Source organism: Balaenoptera acutorostrata, chromosome 17 (genome assembly GCF_949987535.1).
Source record: "Balaenoptera acutorostrata chromosome 17, mBalAcu1.1, whole genome shotgun sequence".
NCBI lineage: Eukaryota > Metazoa > Chordata > Mammalia > Artiodactyla > Balaenopteridae > Balaenoptera > Balaenoptera acutorostrata.
The window spans coordinates 41,898,041-41,919,683 of record NC_080080.1 but is presented as its reverse complement, the minus strand read 5'-3'; the positions used below and the strand labels follow the sequence as shown (position 1 = coordinate 41,919,683).

The following is a 21,643-nucleotide window of genomic DNA, read 5'->3' as shown; positions in this document are numbered from 1 at the left end:
CAAGGGAAGAATGTTTCTACTAGGGAACACAATCACGATTCCACTGATTAGTATCTAAAAACTGAATAACTATCTCTCTTCTTTCATGTTTCCATTTGATTTTGAGAAGCTATTTTTTTCTCTGTCTCCACTACTGTATAGAGCATGCAGTATAATTTAAATTATACCTAAATTTACAATTAAGTCCTTGAGGTGATCATGAAGGAACTATAGGAGGAATGGTCATCACCTCAAGGCCCTAGACTTGGAAAACAGTGGCCCTCAGTGGCCACTGTATTGTTCTCGCATGAGGTGGAGCCCTGCCTGCTTGTCATCTGATAAGCTGGGCACTGAAATCTGCTGCTGTGTACGTGGGCCCTTGTGGTTTTCAAAGACCAACAGTTTTGTTCTCTCTGCTTTGACCCAGGCCTTTTCTGGGCAACTGGTATCTTCCACCCGTGTTTCTAACTCTGGTCCAGTGCTGTTTGACAGGCAAGACATATTTACAAGCAACCAAAGGCATAAAAAGAGTTCCTGGAACTGTTTTTGCACAGCACTGAAAACTGATAGCTTCTCCCCAAATATCCTAACTTGATAACGGAAGGAGACTCTTGCTGCCTGCTAAGAATGGGACAACCTTAATAACCCTATGACTTCAGTGAGTTCTTGTGCCTTTTTCCTCTCGTTCTATAATGGGCATTTTGTCAGTTCCTAAATTACTTCTTAGTACTGTTGAGGGAGATAGATCCTGGTATATTTGGAGAATGCCAGATATAATAAAAGTGAAGACAAACAGTATAACAAGTTAAAACTATGTTCCATTGTGGAATATCTAAACGCACCCCCTCCCCCGCACTGACCATAGTATTACTGTTTTCAAAATAATATCATGCAAATACATTTGTTTAACCAGTTTGGGTGGTTAAAAACACTAAGTTCCAAGTACAAGCTTCTTTCCTGTAGATGTCTAGCGGCTTACTAAACCAACGCGTCAACCCAGAGGGTTTTGCCTCGCTCTGAAAGCACCCGGAGGACGCAGGAGCCCTGGGTTCCAGTTCTGGCTCAGACTAGCTTTGTGACTTACACTCGCTGCACCTCAGTTTCCTCTCTGTAAAATGGGGCGGGTATGCGGGCTGGATCTGGATATTCTCTGACTACCTGAGTCCAACCACAAAAGCCCCAGAAAGCCCGCTCGGGCGCCCACCTTTACGGGGAGGACGGGCGAGGGGAGGGGCTGCAGCGGGACCCCCACACTCGCTTCCGGTGGGGGACGGGGGAGGCGGGGGAGCGGGCCCGGAACACCAGCGGTGGGCGGTGCCACTTCGCGTAGAGCCGCCTTCCTGCCCGCGCAGGACCAGGCGCGCCCGCCAAACGCTCCGGCCGCCCCCCGCTCCCGGCACTCTGGTTCCAGGGCCGCCCGGGGGGACGCGGTTGGCCGCGACACCGGAGGGGGGCGGGTCAGGAAGTGGGGGCGCGGCGGCCGGCAGCTGGTCTGGGGAGGCCGAGGGGTTCCGCAACACGGAGGGCGGGAGACTCTGGGCCGCGCGGGAGCCGGAGGGGCGCCCCGGCCTCCGCGGGGACGATGGCGGAGGAAGAAGGTGACCTCCCCGGGGTCCAGCGCGCCTACTATCGCCCGAGGTCTCGGGAAAGAGGGGCGGGGACTCGAGGGCCCCGGAGGCCGGGGCTGCGGGCGGCCGCGGCGGTCCGGCGGGAAAGAGCGGGGCGGCGGGGGGAGGTGTGTGGAGAAATTCAGGAGGAGCGGAGTAAATAGCCCGGAGTTGTGTCGGCTCTAGTGGGAAGCAAAAGTGGAGCTTGAAGTTGGGAATCGTGTAGGAAGAGAGAAACCCGTGGGGGGAGTGGTGGAGAGGGAGGGCTGCGAGCAGATGATTAATGGGGTGGGGGACATACTTTGGTTTAGAAGATGTAGGTTTAGGTACTGAGTGCATTTTCGAGAGGGATAGTTGTTTAACCAAATGCCGCTCGGTCTGAGTGCGCTCTTTAGAGGTCTGTGGATTCTGACGAGGAGCCGCAGGCCAAGGGGACAAAAAGAGGCAAGGGTTTGGGGTAGACGTGGTAAAGTGGATTGGGAGGGGATGAGCAAGCAGAAACTGAAGAAGGTCAAGTTCACTTACAGGTTAGGGCGAGATGGCAAAGGGAGAAGGGATGTAAGTGGTTTTGGGGGGATCCGGAAGCCAGGAGTGATTTCAGGTGAAAGTGTGTGGGCTGGAGAAAGCTTTTCATGCCCCTTCAGAGCCAATGCCAAGAAAATTAATTCATAGAAATCGATAGGTATGAGGGAAAAATGGGGAGTTGGGAGGAACTTACTGAGAGATGTTATAGGAAACCTTCATGTCATGATATCTTCATGATGGGCATGCTACTTTCAGGCATAGGTATAATGGTGTCTCTTGACTGAGCAGTTAGATTTTTCATCCTTTTGGAAAACATGACTTTTTACCTTACTGAGGGGGGTTGTGAATGTGATCTATTTAGATTGAAGCCTTACTGAACCAAGAGTGCAAGAAGGGAGTTTCAAGAATTCAGTGGAAAGCAATTAAAAAAAAATTAATTGTAAGAATTGTTTGCTGCTCTGTGACTTGCTGCTCTGTCCCTGTGCTCCCTCTTGCTTCATATTTGCCTCCTCTTCCTTAAGTTTCCTGTGTTAAAACTGATCTAAATTTAAGACACTCTACCTAAAAACAGCTTCAAAACCAAAACTCTTTGTAGTTCGTAAGGAAGAATGTAATTCTGTTTGTTGCCTTGGTTTTATCTTTGGTTGCAGTATCTGTAATACATTTTTTGATATTTTTTCCTTTTCTGACTAACTGCAAATCTCTAGGGGTAGGTTGATGAGCTAGCTTCTATGTTTCCATGAGCACTTAAAGCATAAAAAAATTAATACTGCAGTACTAAAAGTCTTTAATATTATATATCATGCAAATGAGAAATTGTTTTAAGAGGCTATAGTTACACCTAACCAAATAGGTATGATGTAGAACCAGTTATGGTTTCACAAACCATACAAGTTTGTGAAATTTAATTCTGTGATATAAAATGAAAAATGATTTTTGTTTGTAGAATTACAGATAATCCAAAGCAATGAAATACATCTTGGAACAATTAATGGATTGCAATTTTGTTAAAGTTTATTCAACAAATTTTTTAATTCCATAAATATTCGGCTGTCTAATGTGTTAGGTACTGGGATATAATAGTCAACAATGAGTGAGTAATTCTCATTTATTGTAATCTAGTAATGATATTTATAGTAAACATGTCTATGTCCTAGGCATTATTCTGAGTACTTTCCATTTATTAGGCACTCTATACTTTTTTTCAAAATGCATGTTATTTGTATTCACTGCATTAAAATTAGACTAAATAGTCTATTTTACTTGTATCCAGATGTTCTCTGTATCGCTTTTTACTTATCATTCACATTCACTTGGATCCTCTTCATTGTCCCACTTTTCTCTAAGTAAATACTCTTTGGGAAATCTCATCTTCTCTTGATGCTGTAGAGGGTCATGGTATTTATATTTATGTTTCCTGGAAGATATGTTAGAACAAAGGAAGAAGTGATAGCCTTGAGCAGAGCAGTGTTCACAATTCACTTGGAAGTTGCTATGTATAGTCTAGATGGGCATTTGCAAGCCTGTTTGTAGCCCTGTTAACTATCTTATGTGAAGATCACTGGGCCAGAGACTGAAATAGCAGGTTATTTTTGTGGCTATGTTATTTTTATTTATTTGACTTCTTTTTTTATTCCTTATTTTTGATATGGACAGGTTCTTTTTTTTTTCTTCCTTTATTTTGGCTGTTGGGTCTTAATTGCGGCACGTGGGGTCTTCGTTGAGGCATGCGGGATTTTTCTTTGTAGTGTGCGGGCTTCTCTCTAGTTGTGGCGTGTGGGTTTTCTCTCTCTAGTTGTCGCACGGGCTCCAGGGTGCGTGGGCTCAGTAGTTGTGGCGCACGGGTTTAGTTGTCCCGTGGCATGTGGGAGCCTAGTTTCCCGATCAGGGATGGAACCCGCTTCCCCTGCATGGGAAGGCAGATTCTTTACCACTGTACCACCAGGGAAATCCCTCTTTTTTTTTTTTAATTGAAATATAGTTGATTTACTACTTTGACTTTTTCTTTACAATGCTAAAAGTATAAGATAGTGAAAAGGAAACCTGGATTCTATCCCAGAGCTTTCCTATCAGGATTAATAATCTAGTTTGTCCACTGCTTTGGCCTTTGTTACTTATCCACCTAAAGATTCTGGGCTTTGTTTATCAATTATGAAGTTAAAAGATCAATATAAAGGAAATGAGGTAAAGTTTGCATCCAGTCAGTTTTGATTTATGGTCACAGGCAAAAAATTTAGGGGCAAGATTGAAGAGATGGGTTAAAAAGTTTACTGTATTTCCCAAGTAGTACTTTTTGCTCCCACAATTTAATGCTACTGAAATTGCCATGTCTTAAAATCAATGCACATATTTAACATGGTAGTGCCAGTTATCCCCTTGAAAAACTTATCAAATAGTATATTAAAATATATGGCTTCTTAGAATCAAGAAAATATAGTATTGGAATTCCCTGGCAGTCCAGTGGTTAGGACTCTGCGCTTTCACTTTGGAGGGCCCGGGTTCAATCCCTGGTCAGGGAACTAAGATCCCACAAGCAGTGCAGCATGGCCAAAAAATAATAATAAAGAAAATACAGTATTATAGATCCTTTACAGATTATTTATTTGTATGATAAACATTGCTAATATAGATTCCTGAGAGATGACTAAGATTTATATACTTCATAAAGAACGGGGTTCTGTGCAAAATTTTTGTTAAATTCCCTGGTGGTCCAATGGTTAAGGCTCCATGCTTCCCCTGTAGGGGGCACAGGTTCCATCCCTGGTCAGGGGACTAAGATCCTGCATGCTGCGCACTGTGGCCAAAAACAAAAACAAAACAAAACAAAAAACCATTTATGTGCACAGAGAACACTTTGTTAAAATTCTTGTAAAGTGATTAGTTTTATAGAGAAATTTTTTTAAAAAGAAAAATGATAGCTTTTTGTAAAGAACACTTTTTTATGTGAATATCCCCTTCCTTCCCAAATTATCTTTATCTTAAATGTGTGCTTTTAGACTGTCTAATAAAAAAAGCCCTATCTAACCCATTGGTCACATAATTTGTTAACTTCCTCAATAGATTTGTTAACTTGATTTCTGAAATTACCCAGTTAAATTTTTTTTTAAATCCAGTACTGTTAATGTGTTTAATCATGCAAGTGTATCTACTAAGTATATGTCTTGTGGTTATATTTTTTCCATGTATTCTTTTTAATAAAATTTAAAATAATAACTTGCATTTGAAGACTTCATTTGGCTTTACATAAATTTTCTTTCTTGTTGAATGCTTCTAACTTTTGCTTTAACCCATAGCAGAGGAAAATTAAAAGGAAATCATGAAGAAGGAATATAATAATATTTATTAGTTGTCCCAGATTTATATGCAAAAATACTCAATATCCATGGTATGGCTTTTCTAATAATGTCATTTTCTAATGTATTCACTGACTTTACTACTTAACATGATTATAAAATAAATGATAAATAGTATAGAAATGGTTAAAAATTAACTAGTCAGAAAGAATCCACTAAATATACAGTATTATTTCCCTCAGTGTGTCAGTGTTTAAAGATATTTTAGCAAACGTGAATTTGCTTTGAAGCTACTTTAAAATCCATTTTACTCATTTTCCACAGTAAAGTTAGAGAATCAGCCATCTGATCATCAGCAACAGTAGCTGATTCATTTCTCCTTTTTTAACTCCTCTTTTTAGGCTCATTTTTCCTAGCCTTAAGCCATTACTGAGAGAAAAGAAAAAACTCTTCTCTGCTTCTCTTAGAAGGAGATAAGTTCTTGTACCACCTGAAACCTTGACAGCCCATCATAGTATCTTACATCTACATGACATAGTCTACCTCATAATTAACTCTAGGGAGGAAAAGTAGCTAAGTTGAATATCATAAATTCCTGTTTAATTTGGAATTTAGTTTACTGATTTGGAGGTACTTTCTGCATTACATTTTTTTAATCGGGTATAGAAAGAGTAGATACTCTAATTTTGGGAAAATTTCTGAGAGTTTCCCAAATATAGGGATTTTTATAGGTTCAGCCTATTTTCCAATACCTAAATCTCTAAGACTGTTGAATGATAATGATACCACAGCACTGAAATTCTCTAAGAACCTTTAGGGTTATTTTTAAAAATGAAGTATAGGACTTCCCTGGTGGCGCAGTCGTTAAGAATCCACCTGCCAATGCAGGGGACACGGGTTCGAGCCCTGGTCCGGGAAGATCCCACATGCTGCGGAGCAACTAAGCCTGTGAGCCACAACTGCTGAGCCTGCGCTCTAGAGCCCGCGAGCCACAACTACTGAGCCCATGTGCTACAACTACTGAAGCCCTCGTGCCTAGAGCCTGTGCTCTGCAACAAAAGAAGCCATCGCAATGAGAGTAGCCCCCGCTCACCGCAACTAGAGAAAACCCACGTGCAGCAGAGAAGACCCAATGCAGACAAAAATAAATAAGTAAATAAAATTTATTTTTAAAAAATGAAGTATAGTTTTATGATCAATGTATTTTATTTTATTTTTATTTAAAAAAATTGTTAACTCATGAATGATGCATGTTATAGTCTCAGGTAACTAGAATAATAAGCTAATATATTAAATAACACTTTGTTCTCCAGTCATTCTGGAAAAGAGTTTACTTATTTTGGGATATTTTAAAAATAGCATTTCAGGAGAAGAGCTCAGTTTATCAGTAGGACTCTGAAAGCACGAGTTGGAGGCAGAACTTATATTGTCTTTTTGTTTGTAGTAAAGGAACGTTTTGCGGAGAGTGCTAAAATAATTATGAAGAAAGTTATCTTTGGTACAAATAGTTCTTCATGGGACTTTTGCCTAAGTATAATAAAAGTAAATCAGTTCGAGATATAGACAGAATAATTTGATACATACATTGCAATAACTTCTCAAATATTTTAAGGACCAACTATAGAACTGCGCCAAAGAAAAAAGCCAAAGTCTTCAGAAAATAAAGACTCTGCCAAAGAAGAGAAAATCAACAATACTGCAATTCCTGAAAGAGTTCCAAAACGTAAGTTAGAGAGATTTGGAGTTTTTGTGCTATTACAAAAATAGTTATGTTAGGTAATACATTTTACATTAATATTTCAAATGTATAAACATATGTTGTCTTAAGTATGTGGTGATATTGGTCAACTTTCATTAGGTTTTGCTGTAGAACAATTCGTAAGTCTCACTGGCTTACGAAAAACATTTATTTCTGATCAACATTACATGTTGCGGCTGTAGGTTGGCTGATGTAGCTTCATGTCATGAAGGCATAATCCCTATTTGGGATGTGTTTTTCTTGCGGCAGAGAAAAAGAGCAGGAAAACAGGCAGAGTCATGCAGTACCTCTTAAAGTTTCTGCTGAACTGGCACACTGTCACTTGTACTCACATTCTGTTGGCCCAACCAAGTCATATAATCAATCTAGACAGTGGGATGGAGAAGTTTAGTCTGACTACAGGGAAGCATGGCAAGTCACATGGTAATAGGCAGGGATGAAAAATCTTTTTATAGGAAAGGACAAAATAGTTGGGAATAATAATAGCAGTCTACCACATTCTGGCCTTTTGGTCATGAATATTTACTTGTCTCCCTCAGACAAAATATACTTGGTACCTCCCCGACCCCAAGGAGGACACTCAGTCTTATCCAGTCAGGGCATCAGTCTTGAAGCCCAAGGTCTTGTTATCTTCATCAGGGTCAGCTATGACTCATTCAATCCAGAGACCTATGAATTAAAAAGACAAGTTATCTGCTCTGTGTCAGGGGTCCCCAAGAACACCCCCATGTTTAGAGCTTAGAAGGAGTCACAGGTCTCAGAATTTAGTCATATTCACAGCTATAATTTATTACGGTGAACAGTACAAAACAAAATCAGCAAAGGGAAAGGGCCTATGGGCTGAAGACTGCAAGAAACTAGGCAGAAGCTTCCAAGTCACATAGGAAGACTAATGCATAATTCCTTCAGGATCAAATTGTGACATTTGTAGGTTTGTCTACCTGGGAAGCTTATTAGCAGCTCTGCTCAGGGTTTTTACTGGTGGCTGGCCATGTAGCCTCTGCTTAATGAGTAGGAAAATTCTAGATAGCCAGAAGGAAAGCAGTATGTATGAACCACACTGTTTGCACAAATAAGTTAGGCACAGTAAACCACTCAGTAGAAAATGGTAGGAACCCTTTTGAAATCCAGGGTCCCAGATGCCTGCCAAGAGCCTACCTTGTAAGCAGGCTTTTCTTAGCAAAGCACATGCTCCCTCTCCCATTATACACTTTTGGATGGGGATAGGATACCAAAATAAATGCTTCCATTCAGAAAGAGGAAGAGCGAGAGACACATTAACCACTGGTCCATAGCAATTTTGAAATCCTACTAGGTAAATATGAGGTCTTCCTCCTCTGGGGTAGGGAATGTTTCTTGATTAGGCCCTAGTTGTTTTCCTTGGAAGTAGTTTCCCAGTTCATTGTTCTTTGTCATCCTTGGCTTCATCCTCTGGAGGTCCTTCCGTTTCTGTTAGCCTTCTGAAGCATATCTGAAAGTGGCTTTGGAGAATATGCCATCCTTAGGAGCTGAACAACTTTCGTAAATAGATTCTTTCCCATAGGGAGTTCAGGGGCCATTTATATAAATTTGCTCACATAAGATAAAGGCAGTGAGTCACCTACAGATCTAGTTCAAAGGTTAGCAGCAAGAAAACTTTTTGGGAGCTGGAAAATAATAATCCATCTGTGCGTGACAAAACATTTTATAGAACTGTTTCCTGTGAATAGCTGCAATTTTAATACTAATTTTTAAATTATTTTAAGTAACAAGATCACAAACAGAATACTACTAGAGTCCCTTGATTATCAGCGGCTTTTTTTTTTTGACATTTTTATTTTAGACTGCAAAAAACAAAAACGAGCAAACAAACAAATAGCAAAAAACTTGAAATAAGCTTGTCAAATGATGTAAATTCATCCTTTCCAGGGAAGCAGAAGGTAGACCAGTGCAGGTTATCCTCAAGGCCACATACATCCTGCTTCACTGCTGCTTGCACTCTGCTGAGTTTTGATCCTTCTTTGGGTCATAGTCTGGATTATTTTCCTCATCTCCTTCTTCTTCCCCTTCCTCATCTGCTTCTTCACCTTCTTCATCATAATCATCATCATCATCTTCAATAGCTTCTCCAATAAAGTATAACACTGATCTTGGGATTATACGCTCACATAAAAAGTGACCAATTTCAAAGTCCACAGCAAGGATAGCTTCAGCAGCATCATCCAGATCTCCACTCTCAGGAACTTCAGGAGGGGCAAAAAAATTAAAGAAAGAGTCATTAGAAACTTTTCAGTAGTTGTGGCACATGGGTTCAGTAGTTGTGGCTCGCGGGCTCTAGAGTGCAGGCTCAGTAGTTGTGGCACACGAGCTTAGTTGCTCCGCGGCATGTGGGATCTTCCCGGACCAGGGCTCTAACCCGTGTCTCCTGCATTGGCAGGCGGATTCTTAACCACTGCGCCACCAGGGAAGTCCCAGGTATCTTTCTTGAGAAGGAGTGAGTGTGTTTTGCCTTTGGGAGGGAAGTAGACATTTGTGACTAATGGGGCAAACCCTGGTGGATCCTTCTATTGTTCCCAAATGTTTTCTCCCTGCCCTGAAAGTGGATTATACATTCCTTCCCATTACCATGTGATTTGGATTGCCTCTCTGAAGTGGAGTATACTTCCCTACCCCATTGTCAGGTTTATCCATGTGACTTGCCTGGGCCAATGGAATGTGAGTGGAAGTAGCAGTGTACTAGTTCTGACCAGAAATTGTAAGAGGCATTGTATGTTTTTGCCTGTTCTCCTGCTCTTTTCCTCTGTAATGAGAACAGCACGTCCCAAATAGGGACTGATTCCATTCTGGAATTCTGAAGATACAAGAAGAGCCACAGCTAATCTAAAGTCTGAAATTGAGTGGAGAGTAACTGCTGACCCCAAACCCACAGTAACATGAATGAGAATTAAATATTTGTTCTGTAAGCCACTGGTAATAGAGGGGTCACTTTTTTACTACAGCAAAGCTGACTAATAGAGTGATCATTTAAAACGTTTTGGAAAATACAGTATAAGAAAGGTGTTTAAACAATTTAGAGATAGCTCCTATAAAATAGTATTTTCCCCTGGTTACAAAAATATATTTTTAGGGTAGAAAATGTGAAAATAGAGATAAGTATAATGAAAATATATGCATAATTCCAGTAGATAATAACTATTCTTAAAATTTTGGCAACTACTGCTTATATTTTTTTCAATGTATTTGTACTTTTTTCTTTTCTTTTTTTCACTTTTTGTGAAATTGAGTCCTACAATTTTTTTTTTTCTTTTGGCTGCGTGGCTTGCCGGATCTCAGTTCCCTGACCAGGGATTGAACCCTGGTTGGGCCACGGCAGTGAAAGCCTGGAATCCTAACCACTAGGCCACCAGGGAATGCCCATGATAACTTTTTTTTTATAAATTTACTTATTATTTATTTATTATTTTTTTGGCTGCATTGGATCTTTGTTGCTACACGCAGGCTTTCTCTAGTTGCGGTGAGCGGGGGCTACTCTTCGTTGTGGTGCATGGGCTTCTATTGTGGTGGCTTCTCTTGTTGAGGAGCACGGGCTCTAGGTGTGTGGGCTTTAGTAGTTGCGGCACACGGGCTCAGTAGTTATGGCCTGCGGGCTTAGTTGCTCCGCGGCATGTGGGATCTTCCGAGACCAGGGATCGAACCTGTGTCCCCTGTATTAGCAGATGGGTTCTTAACCACTGTGCCACCAGGGAAGTCCCCCGTGATAATTTTTTAATAAATAATTTTCAGGGCCCAGTGCTCTGTATTTTCTCTAAAATATATACACTTATACCAAACACTGATAGCTTGATTCCAGCTTTGACTCTTTACAAAATCTTTCAAAAACAAAATAGCACTAAGGTAAGGCATTTATATATAAGATTTGGTTGAATATATTTTTTGTAATAGCCCTTGATAATTAGGATTAATTTGTCATTGTCCAAGACTTAATTAAAAAAAAAACAGGAAAAGATACATATTTAGGAACTTTGTAGCACTTTTACCAAATTGCCATGGTAGGTAAGTTTTTTTATTAGTCTGTTTATAGTTTACATTTTGTCAACATTGCTTTAATTAACTGTCATATATTTTTGCAAGTATGCTTCTGTAGCCCAATTATAATACCTATTGACAGTATTTACTGATCTCTTACTATGTGCCAGGCCAAATGCTTTACACGTACTATTGGAAGCAGTGATTTTATTTTATTTATTTATTTATTTATTTATTTAACATCTTTATTGGAGTATAATTACTTTACAATGTTGTGTTAGTTTCTGCTGTATAACAAAGTGGATCAGCTATATGTACACATATATCCCCATATCCCCTCCCTCTTGCGTCTCCCTCCCACGCTCCCTATCCCACCCCTCTAGGTGGTCACCAAGCACTGAGCTGATCTCCCTGTGCTATGCAGCTGCTTCCCATTAGCTATCTATTTTACATTTGGTAGTGTATATATGTCCATGCCACACTCTCACTTCGTCCCAGCTTACCCTTCCTCCTCCCCATGTCCTCAAGTCCATTCTCTATGTCTGCATCTTTATTCCTGTCCTGCCCCTGGGTTCTTCAGAACCATGTTTTTTTTTAGTTTCCATATATATGTGTTAGCATACAGTATTTGTTTTTCTCTTTCTGACTTACTTTACTCTGTATGACAGACTCCAGGTCCATCCACCTCACTACAAATAACTCAATTTCATTTCCTTTTATGGCTGAGTAATATTCCACTGTATATATGTGCCACATCTTCTTTATCCATTCATCTGTCGATGGACACTTAGGTTGCTTCCATGTCCTGGCTATTGTAAATAGAGCTGCAATGAACATTTTGGTACACGTCTCTTTTGAATTATGGTTTTCTCAGGGTATATGCCCAGTAGTGGGATTGCTGGGTCATATGGTAGTTCTATTTTTAGTTTTTTAAGGAACCTCCGTACTGTTTTCCATAGTGATTGTATCAATTTACATTCCCACCAGCAGTGCAGGAGGATTCCCTTTTCTCCACATCCTCTCCAGTGTTTACTGTTTGTAGATTTTTTGATGATGGCCATTCTGACCCGTGTGAGGTGATACCTCATTGTAGTTTTGATTTTCATTTCTCTAATGATTAGTGATGTTGAGCATCCTTTAATGTGTCTGTTGGCAATCTGTATATCTTCTTTGGAGAAATGTCTGTTTAGGTCTTCTGCCCATTTTTGGATTAGGTTGTTTGTTTTTCTGATATTGAGCTGCATGAGCTGCTTGTATATTTTGGAGATTAATCCTTTGTCAGTTGGAAAGCAGTAATTTTAAAGCAATTGTGTCATGCTGATTTTTCTTTTAATTTTTATTTTGTTTATTTATTTATTTTTATTTTTTGGCTGCACCGAAAGCCTTGTGGGATCTTAGTTCCCTGACCAGGGATTGAATCCGCGCCCTTGGCAGTGAAAGCGCAGAGTCCTAACCACTGGACCTCCAGGGAATTCCCTGATTCTAATGTTTGATTTATTGAGTAGTGTCTTTCAAGCACTTTGAATATAATTCTTTTTAATTTAGTGATATCTAGCTAGTTATTCTATTTAATGTCTCTAGTATGCTATACAAATTAATATTTATTAAATAATGTTTTGAAAATAGCTAAGATTTTAGTTTAGCCAAGTTAATAAGTCAACAAGTTTGTTTTTACAAACCTCTCAGTCATTTAATAATGTAACACTGGGCTTTGGGCCTTTAGGCCTGGGCTTAATTTACTGAATCTTTTTTTTCCCCTATAGTTTTATTGAGATATAATTGACATACAGCACTGTATAAGCATAATGATTTGACTTGCATACATCATGAAATGATTATTACAAAAGTTTAGTGAACACCTCGTATAGATACAAAATTAAAGAAATAGAAAAAAAATTTTTTTCCTTGTGATGAGAACTCTTAAGATTTTACTTTAACAATTTTCATATGTAACATACAGCAGTATTAATTATATTTATCTTGTTGTACATTACATCCCTAGTACTTATTTATCTTACAGCTGGAAGTTTGTAATTTTGACTGCCTTCATTCAGTTCCCTCTCCTCCACCTGTCACCTCTGGTAACCACAAGTCTGATCTTTTTCTCTATGAGTTTGTTTGTTTTTGAAGTATAATTGACCTACAATACTATGTTAGTTCCTGTTACACAACATAGTGATTTGCTATTTCTGTAGATTTCAAAATGATCACCACCGTAAGTCAGGTTGTCATCTGTCACTATAATTATTGACTATATTCCCCACACTGTACATTTCATACCTGTTATTCATTTATTTTGCAACTGGAAGTTTGTACCTCTTAATCTCCCTCACCTATTTCTCTCCTCCCCCACCTCTCTGCGCTTTGGCAACCACCTGTTTGTTCTCTGTATCTATGACACTGTTTCTGTTTTGTTATGTTTGTTCATTTGTTTTGTTTTTTAGATTCCACATATAAGTGAAATCATATAGTATTTGCTATTATTATACTGAATTATAGTTAATAGCTATAGCAGGACTAAATCATCCTGTGTGTAGAAAATTCAAATGTGTTTTACGTTTTCATCAAAAAGTATTTACATAGGAGCTTCCCTGGGGGTGCAGTGGTTGAGAATCTGCCTGCCAATGCAGGGGACACGGGTTCAAGCCCTGGTCCAGGAAGATCCCACATGCCGCGGAGCAAGTAAGCCCGTGCGCCACAACTACTGAGCCTGCGCTCTAGTAGAGCCCATGTGCCACAACTACTGAAGCCCACACGCCTAGAGCCCATGCTCCGCAGCAAGAGAAGCCACTGCAATGAGAAGCCCGCACACTGCAACGAAGAGTAGCCCCCGCTCGCCGCAACGAAGACCAAACACGGCCAATAAATAAATAAATAATATTTTTTAAAAAATGTATTTACATATATATAATGTGAATACTTTGTATATGATGTTGTATATGATGTTTTAAATACGTAATCATCAAAAGTCATTGAATTGTACAATTTAAAGAGCTGTATGTAATTTATAGTATGTAAATTATTTCTCAATAAAAAAATTTCTTGATAAGGAAAGAAATAACAATAGTAATTCTGAATGAACCTTTTTTTTTTTCTCTAGATATTTGGTAGTACGTTCCTTTTATTCCTTTTTTAAATTAGTAGACTTTAATTTTAAATTTATAGAAGAATTGAGCAGACGGTATAGTACAGTGTTCCCATTTTACATGCCCCCCCCCCGAATTTTCCCTATTATTAACATTTTATATTAGTATGGTACATTTGTTACAATTAATGAACTTATATTGATACATTATTTTTAACTAAAGTCCATACTTTATTCATATTTCCTTAGTGTTTATCTAATGTCCTTTTCTGTTCCAGGATCACATCCAGGATACCACATTACATATAGTTATCATGTCTCCTTAGACTTCTCTTGGCTGTGACAGTTTCTCAGACTTTCCTTGTTTTTGATGACCTTGACAGTTTTGAGGAGTACTGGTCGAGTATATTGTAGGATGGCCCTCCCTTGGAATTTGCCTGCTGTTTTTCTAATGATTAGACTGGGATTATGGGTTTTGGGGAAGAAGACCACAGAGTTAGAATGCCATTTTTGTCACATCATATCAAGGATACATACAACCTTTGATTACTTTTTCTTTTTAATAGAAGTCCATAAATATAAATATCATCCACAACTGATTACTTTTAATATGCTTTTTCAGATATATTATTTCAGCGCTTTGCAAAGATATTCATTGGCTGTCTTGCAGCAGTTACTAGTGGTATGATGTATGCTCTCTATTTATCAGCATACCATGAACGGAAATTCTGGTTTTCCAACAGGCAGGTAAGAAGAAAGAATTTTGAGCATATGAACATTTGTTTTAATATTTAATGTTAATTTAAATGTGTTTTCCAGGGAGCCAAAACATATGCATGGTAAGTGTGACAAGTGCTTTCTTAATGTTATGGCTGTAAGCCAGTAGGAACAAAATGGTATAGAAGCTGTTTTGAGTCACAGTATCAACCTTGAAAAATTTAATAGAATGTATTTCAAGGTGGTAGAACAGAAATTATGAGGGGGCTTTCCTTCATGCAATTGATTTATCAGGACTTTTGATGACAGTGAAATGTTATGAAGTTTAGTCAGCTTTTTAGTAGTTTTGGTAGTTTACATTTAAGAAACAGTCTGTGGAAGTTTCAGCATCAAAATATTTTAATTTTTAGATTAGAATGTTTTGAGGTGCTGAAAATGATTAGCAAAACATAACAGTATTTATTAAAATGTTGCCTCATATTAGTATGTTTAATGTTTGGTTTTAAATCATGTGTTAATCACGGACTCTTTACTCACTATAGTTATATTCATAATTCATTTGGCCTTTGAATAAGTTTGTTTTCAGACTTACCTTCACAATCAGGTATACCTGTAATATGCATTGGCAAAGTTCGTGGTGTTACCACTTGACTCTAAAGTTTTTTTTGTTTTTGTTTTAGCCCAAACTCTTTTTTGTTCTTATTTTTGAGTGAGTAGTCAAGCTGACTAAATGTTTTTAAGCCATTGATTTATCTAACACCACCAAAACATTTAACTGAATAATTACTTACCTGTATTGATTTGACCAAGGCTTTTGTATATCCTGTTTCCTTGAAAATGTTATGAAGATTAAGTATTAGTTGTTCTCAACACTGGATGTACAATAGAAAAATCTGGGATGATTTAAAAAATAACTTCCCTCACAGATTCTTAGGTGGGGTGGGGGGAGTGTCTGGGGTCAACATTGCACAAAATCTTTCCATGTGATTCTGTTATGTAGGCAGAATTGAGAACAATAAGGTTTGAAAATCTAGAAGACGTCCATAAAGAGCATTGTGATGAGCCAGGAGCATTGGCATCATCTGGGAGCTTTTTCAGAACTGCAGATTCTCAGGCCACACTTTAGAATCAGGATCTATGTTTGAATAAGATCTCTAGAAGTTTTATATGCACATTAACTTTGAGAAGCACTGATTAAGAGTTTACATCTTTGAAATTTTAGAAAGAAAAATCAATACCCATTCATAAAAAATAATTTTGAGGAAATTTATTTAGACTAATAATCTCTAAATGAGAAAAAAACAAGGGGTTCACTGGTCAAATAGATCTAGGAAAGACTTTATAGAGATTCTCAGTGCATAATGAATACTGAAACTCTGAAAAGTCTTGCAATGAAAAAACTCATTTAACTTTCTCTAATCCAGCCTTGACATAGCTTATTTAACTCTTTTTAGGTAACACCCATTAATACCTTAGGAAGTTCTGTTGATCAAACTTTGGGGAAACTGCTCTGATATCTTTTGTATTAATTGATAAAATTATGCATGAAAATAAACATGTTTCATTTTAAAAGATTATAGATTTATGAAAGCTTGATTCAGCATGAAAAGCACAGGTTTCAATGTTTTTGACTACCTATATTCTTGGTTCTGTACAGCCTAATTTTAGGAATTTTAAGATTTACTTACATTTCTGGGAGTTCATTTGAAAAGAACTGGTTAGTTATCTGCTGCTCTTGAAAAGCCCTAATTAAGGGCTTGCTATTCTGGATACCTAGGGAAGTGGAATAGCAATAGAAAAATAATACTTTCTTTTTAAACTTATATTTTTATTATGGACTTCTAACACCTCAACCATCATTTTTTATTTCCTGCTATACTATTCTTGTTCTCCTTATGTTACTACTTTGGGTTTTCCTGTCAGATTTTTCTTATATATAATAGGCAAATAACTTAACGAGTTACAATCTAGTTTAAACCTTAGGTATTTCGTTAAAGTGATTGCCAGATTATTGAAAAGTGTAATCTTATTAATATGGCCACTAGTGATTAAAGGAAAATTCAAACATGTCTTTGAATAAAAGGATAAATAAATAGCATTAATTTGGAATATGAGGAGAGAAAAAGATTGCAGTTGAAATTTAAGACACTGGTATTGAAATAATCATTTCATTTTCTTTTAGGAGCTTGAACGGGAAATCACATTTCAGGGTGATAGTGCCATTTATTATTCTTATTATAAGGATATGTTAAAGGCACCTTCATTTGAAAGAGGTATGATAACTACATTTGTATATTTAGTAACAATATTTTCCTAAAATAAAACATTGTTCTTATATGTGGGAGCCCTTGAATGTGGAGATTTGTCTCAGAATGTAGGTATTGGTCTTTCTTGTAGTTAATTTAAAAATTGGAAAAATGAGGCACAGAGTATTATATTTTGAGATCCTTCTTGATAATAGTTTAAAGTATTTAATGACTTCTGAATAACATGTTCAATTCTTGTAAAAGCAGAATAAATAATCTGGAGAAAAATTTTTCTGGCTTTAGGTGTATACGAACTGACACACAATAACAAAACTGTATCTCTGAAGACTATAAATGCAGTGCAGCAAATGTCTCTATATCCAGAACTTATTGCCAGCGTTTTATATCAAGCAACTGGTAGCAATGTATGTGTCTCTTTTGACTTTAATATTTATTTTCTCACATATTTATGAATCCTCAAAATTATACATTGTCATCCTATTATCTCCTTGTCTCTCTCTTTTTTTTTTCCCCAATTAGGAGATTATTGAGCCAGTATATTTCTATATTGGCATTGTTTTTGGATTGCAAGGAATATATGTCACTGCTTTATTTGTTACAAGTTGGCTTATGAGTGGAACTTGGCTAGCAGGAATGCTAACTGTTGCATGGTTCATTATTAACAGGTAAGAAAGGTGTTTTTCATTAAGTTTTGCAATTTTTTGTGACTGTGGTAGAGTTCTAAAAATGGCTCCCCTCTCCAAACCTTCCATGCCCTGATTCCTGCCTGTGAATATGATGAGATTTCATTCCTGTGATTATGTTGTGTTGTACGGCAGCGGTCCCCAAACTTTTTGGCACCAGGGACAGGTTTCTTTGAAGACAGTTTTTCCACAAAGTGGGGTGGATGGGTCAGGCAGTAACGCGAGTGGCAGGTGAAGCATCGCTCGCTCGCCCGCCGCTCACCTCTTGCTGTGCAGCCCAGTTCCTAACAGGCCGTGGACCAGTACTGGTCCGTGGCCCGGGGTTGGGGACCCCAGTTATACGGCATAGTTGACCTTAAGGTAGGAAGGTTAGCTGGTGGGCCTGATCTAATCGTATGAGCCCTTAAAAGTGAGCAGCTTTCTGCAGCTGGTACAGAAGGGAAGTCAGAGATATTTGAAGCATGAGAAGGATTTGGTGCCTTGTTGCTGGATTGAAGTGAGGAGGAAATGAATTCTGCCAACAACCAGTGAGCTTGTAAAAACTCTACAAGCCCTGGATAAGAACTACAGCCCCAGTTGATGCTTTGATTTTAGCTTAAGGAGGCCCTGAACAGAGAATCCAGCCATACTGTGCTGGGTTTGTGAGCTCATGAATCTGTGTTATTTTAAGCTGCTACATTTGTGGTCATTTGTCATGCAACAGTTGAAAAATAATACACCCACCTCTATCTCTCTTTTTTCAACCATAGCAACATTGGCATACATGTCTTTCCTCATTTATTTAAAATTGATGACATAGCTTCATGAAAAGAAGGAAGAGGCATCAGATGTATCAGTTTTAAGTTAACCACTATATTAATCTATGACAGTGTGCTTTGAATAATAAATCCATTCCTTTTGGTGATTAAAGGAGCCTCAGTTCTTTAATAGTGGGTACAAAGAGTAGGGGATGGGACTTCTTTGAGCTGGAGAGCTAAAATTTTCTTGGCATTGGTCAGTGTCAAAAATTTATTTTTTGAATGATCCTTTTTTGGCTTTTGAACGTGCTTCCTCTCCATAGCACTTTCCCCTCATAACACTTAACGTGATTAAATTTTAGAAAATGAGACCCTTCTTCTGTTATACATTTTCTTTTGGCAACTGCCAAATGAAAAATATGGTACTTCAAAGACACTGAGTTTCAGATTTAGGGCTATATCTCTTACTGGGCTTTGTTTAGGGTCACATGCTGGCAACTGTTTGAAGTAAGCAATTTAAAAAATCTTCCTTAGAAGTTTTCAAGTATAGCTGTCCAGCTTTATGAGTTATCAGTATGTTTCTTCTTAACTCATAAAGGGAGTACAGATATGAACCAAACTTTATTATTATAAAAGCAACATATGTACATCATAAAAAAATTGAAACCAGCAAAAATAAAATAATAACTTCACATTCCCACCACCTGGAAATCACTCAGCATTGTTTATATCTTGGTGCATATTATTTTGGACCTTTTTCTATTGTGAATATGTGTGTGTATACATGTATGTATTTGTGGTATATGTATGTATATATATGTATATATTTTTTTAACCAAGATGAGATATATTGCACATACTGTTTTATATGCTGCTTTCCTTATTTAGAAGCCTCTGCCTTTCTATTTCAATAACTTTTTTTTTTTTAGACACAAAGAGCTTTTTAATTATTATTTATTTATTTTTGGCTGTGTTGGGTCTTCGTTTCTGTGCGAGGGCTTTCTCCAGTTGCGGCAAGCGGGGGCCACTCTTCATCGCGGTGCGCGGGCCTCTCACTATCGCGGCCTCTCTTGTTGCGGAGCACAGGCTCCAGACACGCAGGCTCAGTAGTTGTGGCTCACGGGCCTAGTTGCTCCGCGGCATGTGAGATCTTCCCAGACCAGGGCTCGAACCCGTGTCCCCTGCATCGGCAGGCAGATTCTCAACCACTGCGCCACCAGGGAAGCCCTCAATAACTTTTTTATCTTTTCTAATACCCAGCCCATATTAGAATTTCCTGTGTTGACCCCAAAATACCCTCTATAGCTGGTTTATCCAAACCAGTATTTAATCCAGGACTACGTATTGCATCTGGTTGTTACGTTCCTTAACTCTCTTTAAATCTAACATAGTCCCTTTTTTTAATGACAGTTGGCTTGTTGAAGGGACCAAGTCAGTCGTCCTACAGAATGTCCCAACTTCTGAATTTTTCCTTTTGCTTCCTTGTGGTGTTATTTAACTTTTCTCTGTCTTCTGTGTTTATGTAATCTGGAAGATACCTCTAAAGGCTTGATGGATTCAAGATAAGCAATTTTGGTTAGAATATATTGTCGATGATGTAGTTTTCATGTTCTGTGACTTTACAAGTTACAGGGTATTTAGTTGGCCTAACCCTAGTGAAGCTGAAATTGACTGCTGGTTTGAAGGATGACAGTCTGATCTCTCCATTGAATAATTATGTTTTCCTCTTATGACTATAACACAATCTGTGTGGTGTTCTGGGGCATCAAGTGAGCATCCTTTTCACCATTAACAATATACCCAAGGGTTATAACTCTAGTTGACAGTCTTTGCATAATTTAGGGTTTATAAAATTAGGTTTTTCTATTTTCATTAGCTTCATTCTTCAAAAGCAGAATCTTTCTTTATTAACCAGGTTCTTTGGTTACCTTTAAATTCAGTTACTATTAGAAAGTTAGGACAAATGCTTAATTTCGCTTTAATTACCAATTTCTTTGTAAGAGATTGTTTTAATAGCTGTCTCGTACAGTGATTAAAAGCATTTTCTGGTGTTCTCCTTTTTAAGCATCTTTCTGTACTTAGAGATTTTCATTGATTCAATAGGGCTAAAATACATTACCATCATTGTTCTTTCTCTTGCTTAAATTTTTACAGCATTGGTCGACGGGAGTGCTTTCAGACTGGCTCCCGAGTTCTTTTGACACATCTTCAGTAATCTTTGAAAGTGTCCTTTTTTTCTGGCTCCGCAGGAAGAGCAGGCTCACCTTGTATATTCCAATGAAAGATTTGTGATTAGCCTTTTCTCTTTGGAGCTTTGATTCCTTTTAGTATAAAATAGTATTAGAGAATCTGGTGTGGATGCTAGGGGTATAGATGACTTCTTGTTAAGTCAGAAAGTGCCCGTTAGAGAATATTTTAAGTTGCCATGTACTCTTCTAAAATTTCATTAGGATTCATTGTTAGAAATTTAATAGCACACTCACAGAATTTATTTCAGTGCTAATAGACTAGGTCTAGAAATTTCTTGCTTTTTAGAGTGAAAGTGTGTTTCGTGTACAGCATTATTTAAAATAGAGACCTTCTAAAAGGATTGCTTTCTTGACTATGTGATGCATTAGTTATTGCTGTATAACAGATCAACCCAAAACTTAACAGCTTAAAACAACAAACATTATCTCTCACAATTTCTGAGGGTCAAGAATCCAGAGTGGCTTATCTGGGTGGTTCTAGCTAAGGGTTTCTTGTGAGGTTGAGTCAGTAGTTGGTTGGGGCTACAGTCATCTGAAGGCTTGACTGGCCTGGATCATTTTTACTTAGTTCACTTCGTGTGGCTTTTGCAAGAAGCCTCAGTTCCTCTCTGGCTCTTGGCCTAGAAGGCCTTAGTTTCTCATCACATGGACCTCTGCAGAGGGCTGCTCACAGCTTGGTTGCTGGCTTCCTTTAGAGTGAATGATCCAAGAGAGACTGGAGTGAATGTGTCATAGTG

General features: G+C 38.2%; 1 protein-coding gene across 4 annotated transcripts in view; it reads left to right on the top strand.

The window, feature by feature from the left end:
* The first annotated feature begins 1,446 nt into the window (after positions 1-1,446).
* The window catches only part of DPY19L4 (dpy-19 like 4), a 60,737-nt gene continuing 40,540 nt past the window's right edge, over positions 1,447-21,643 (top strand). The window contains exons 1-7 of one of the 4 annotated variants that reach the window (XM_057532043.1): positions 1,447-1,577; positions 2,473-2,550; positions 7,017-7,127; positions 14,876-15,000; positions 17,153-17,243; positions 17,520-17,641; positions 17,757-17,902. In XM_057532043.1, the coding sequence (XP_057388026.1) occupies positions 14,938-15,000; positions 17,153-17,243; positions 17,520-17,641; positions 17,757-17,902 (422 nt within the window). In that variant the 5' untranslated portion in view covers positions 1,447-1,577; positions 2,473-2,550; positions 7,017-7,127; positions 14,876-14,937. Of the gene's footprint in view, positions 1,618-2,472; positions 2,551-6,292; positions 6,557-7,016; positions 7,128-14,875; positions 15,001-17,152; positions 17,244-17,519; positions 17,642-17,756; positions 17,903-21,643 lie in introns of all 4 variants that reach the window. The other 3 variants (XM_007164933.2, XM_057532045.1, XM_007164930.2) reach the window with 3 other exon arrangements.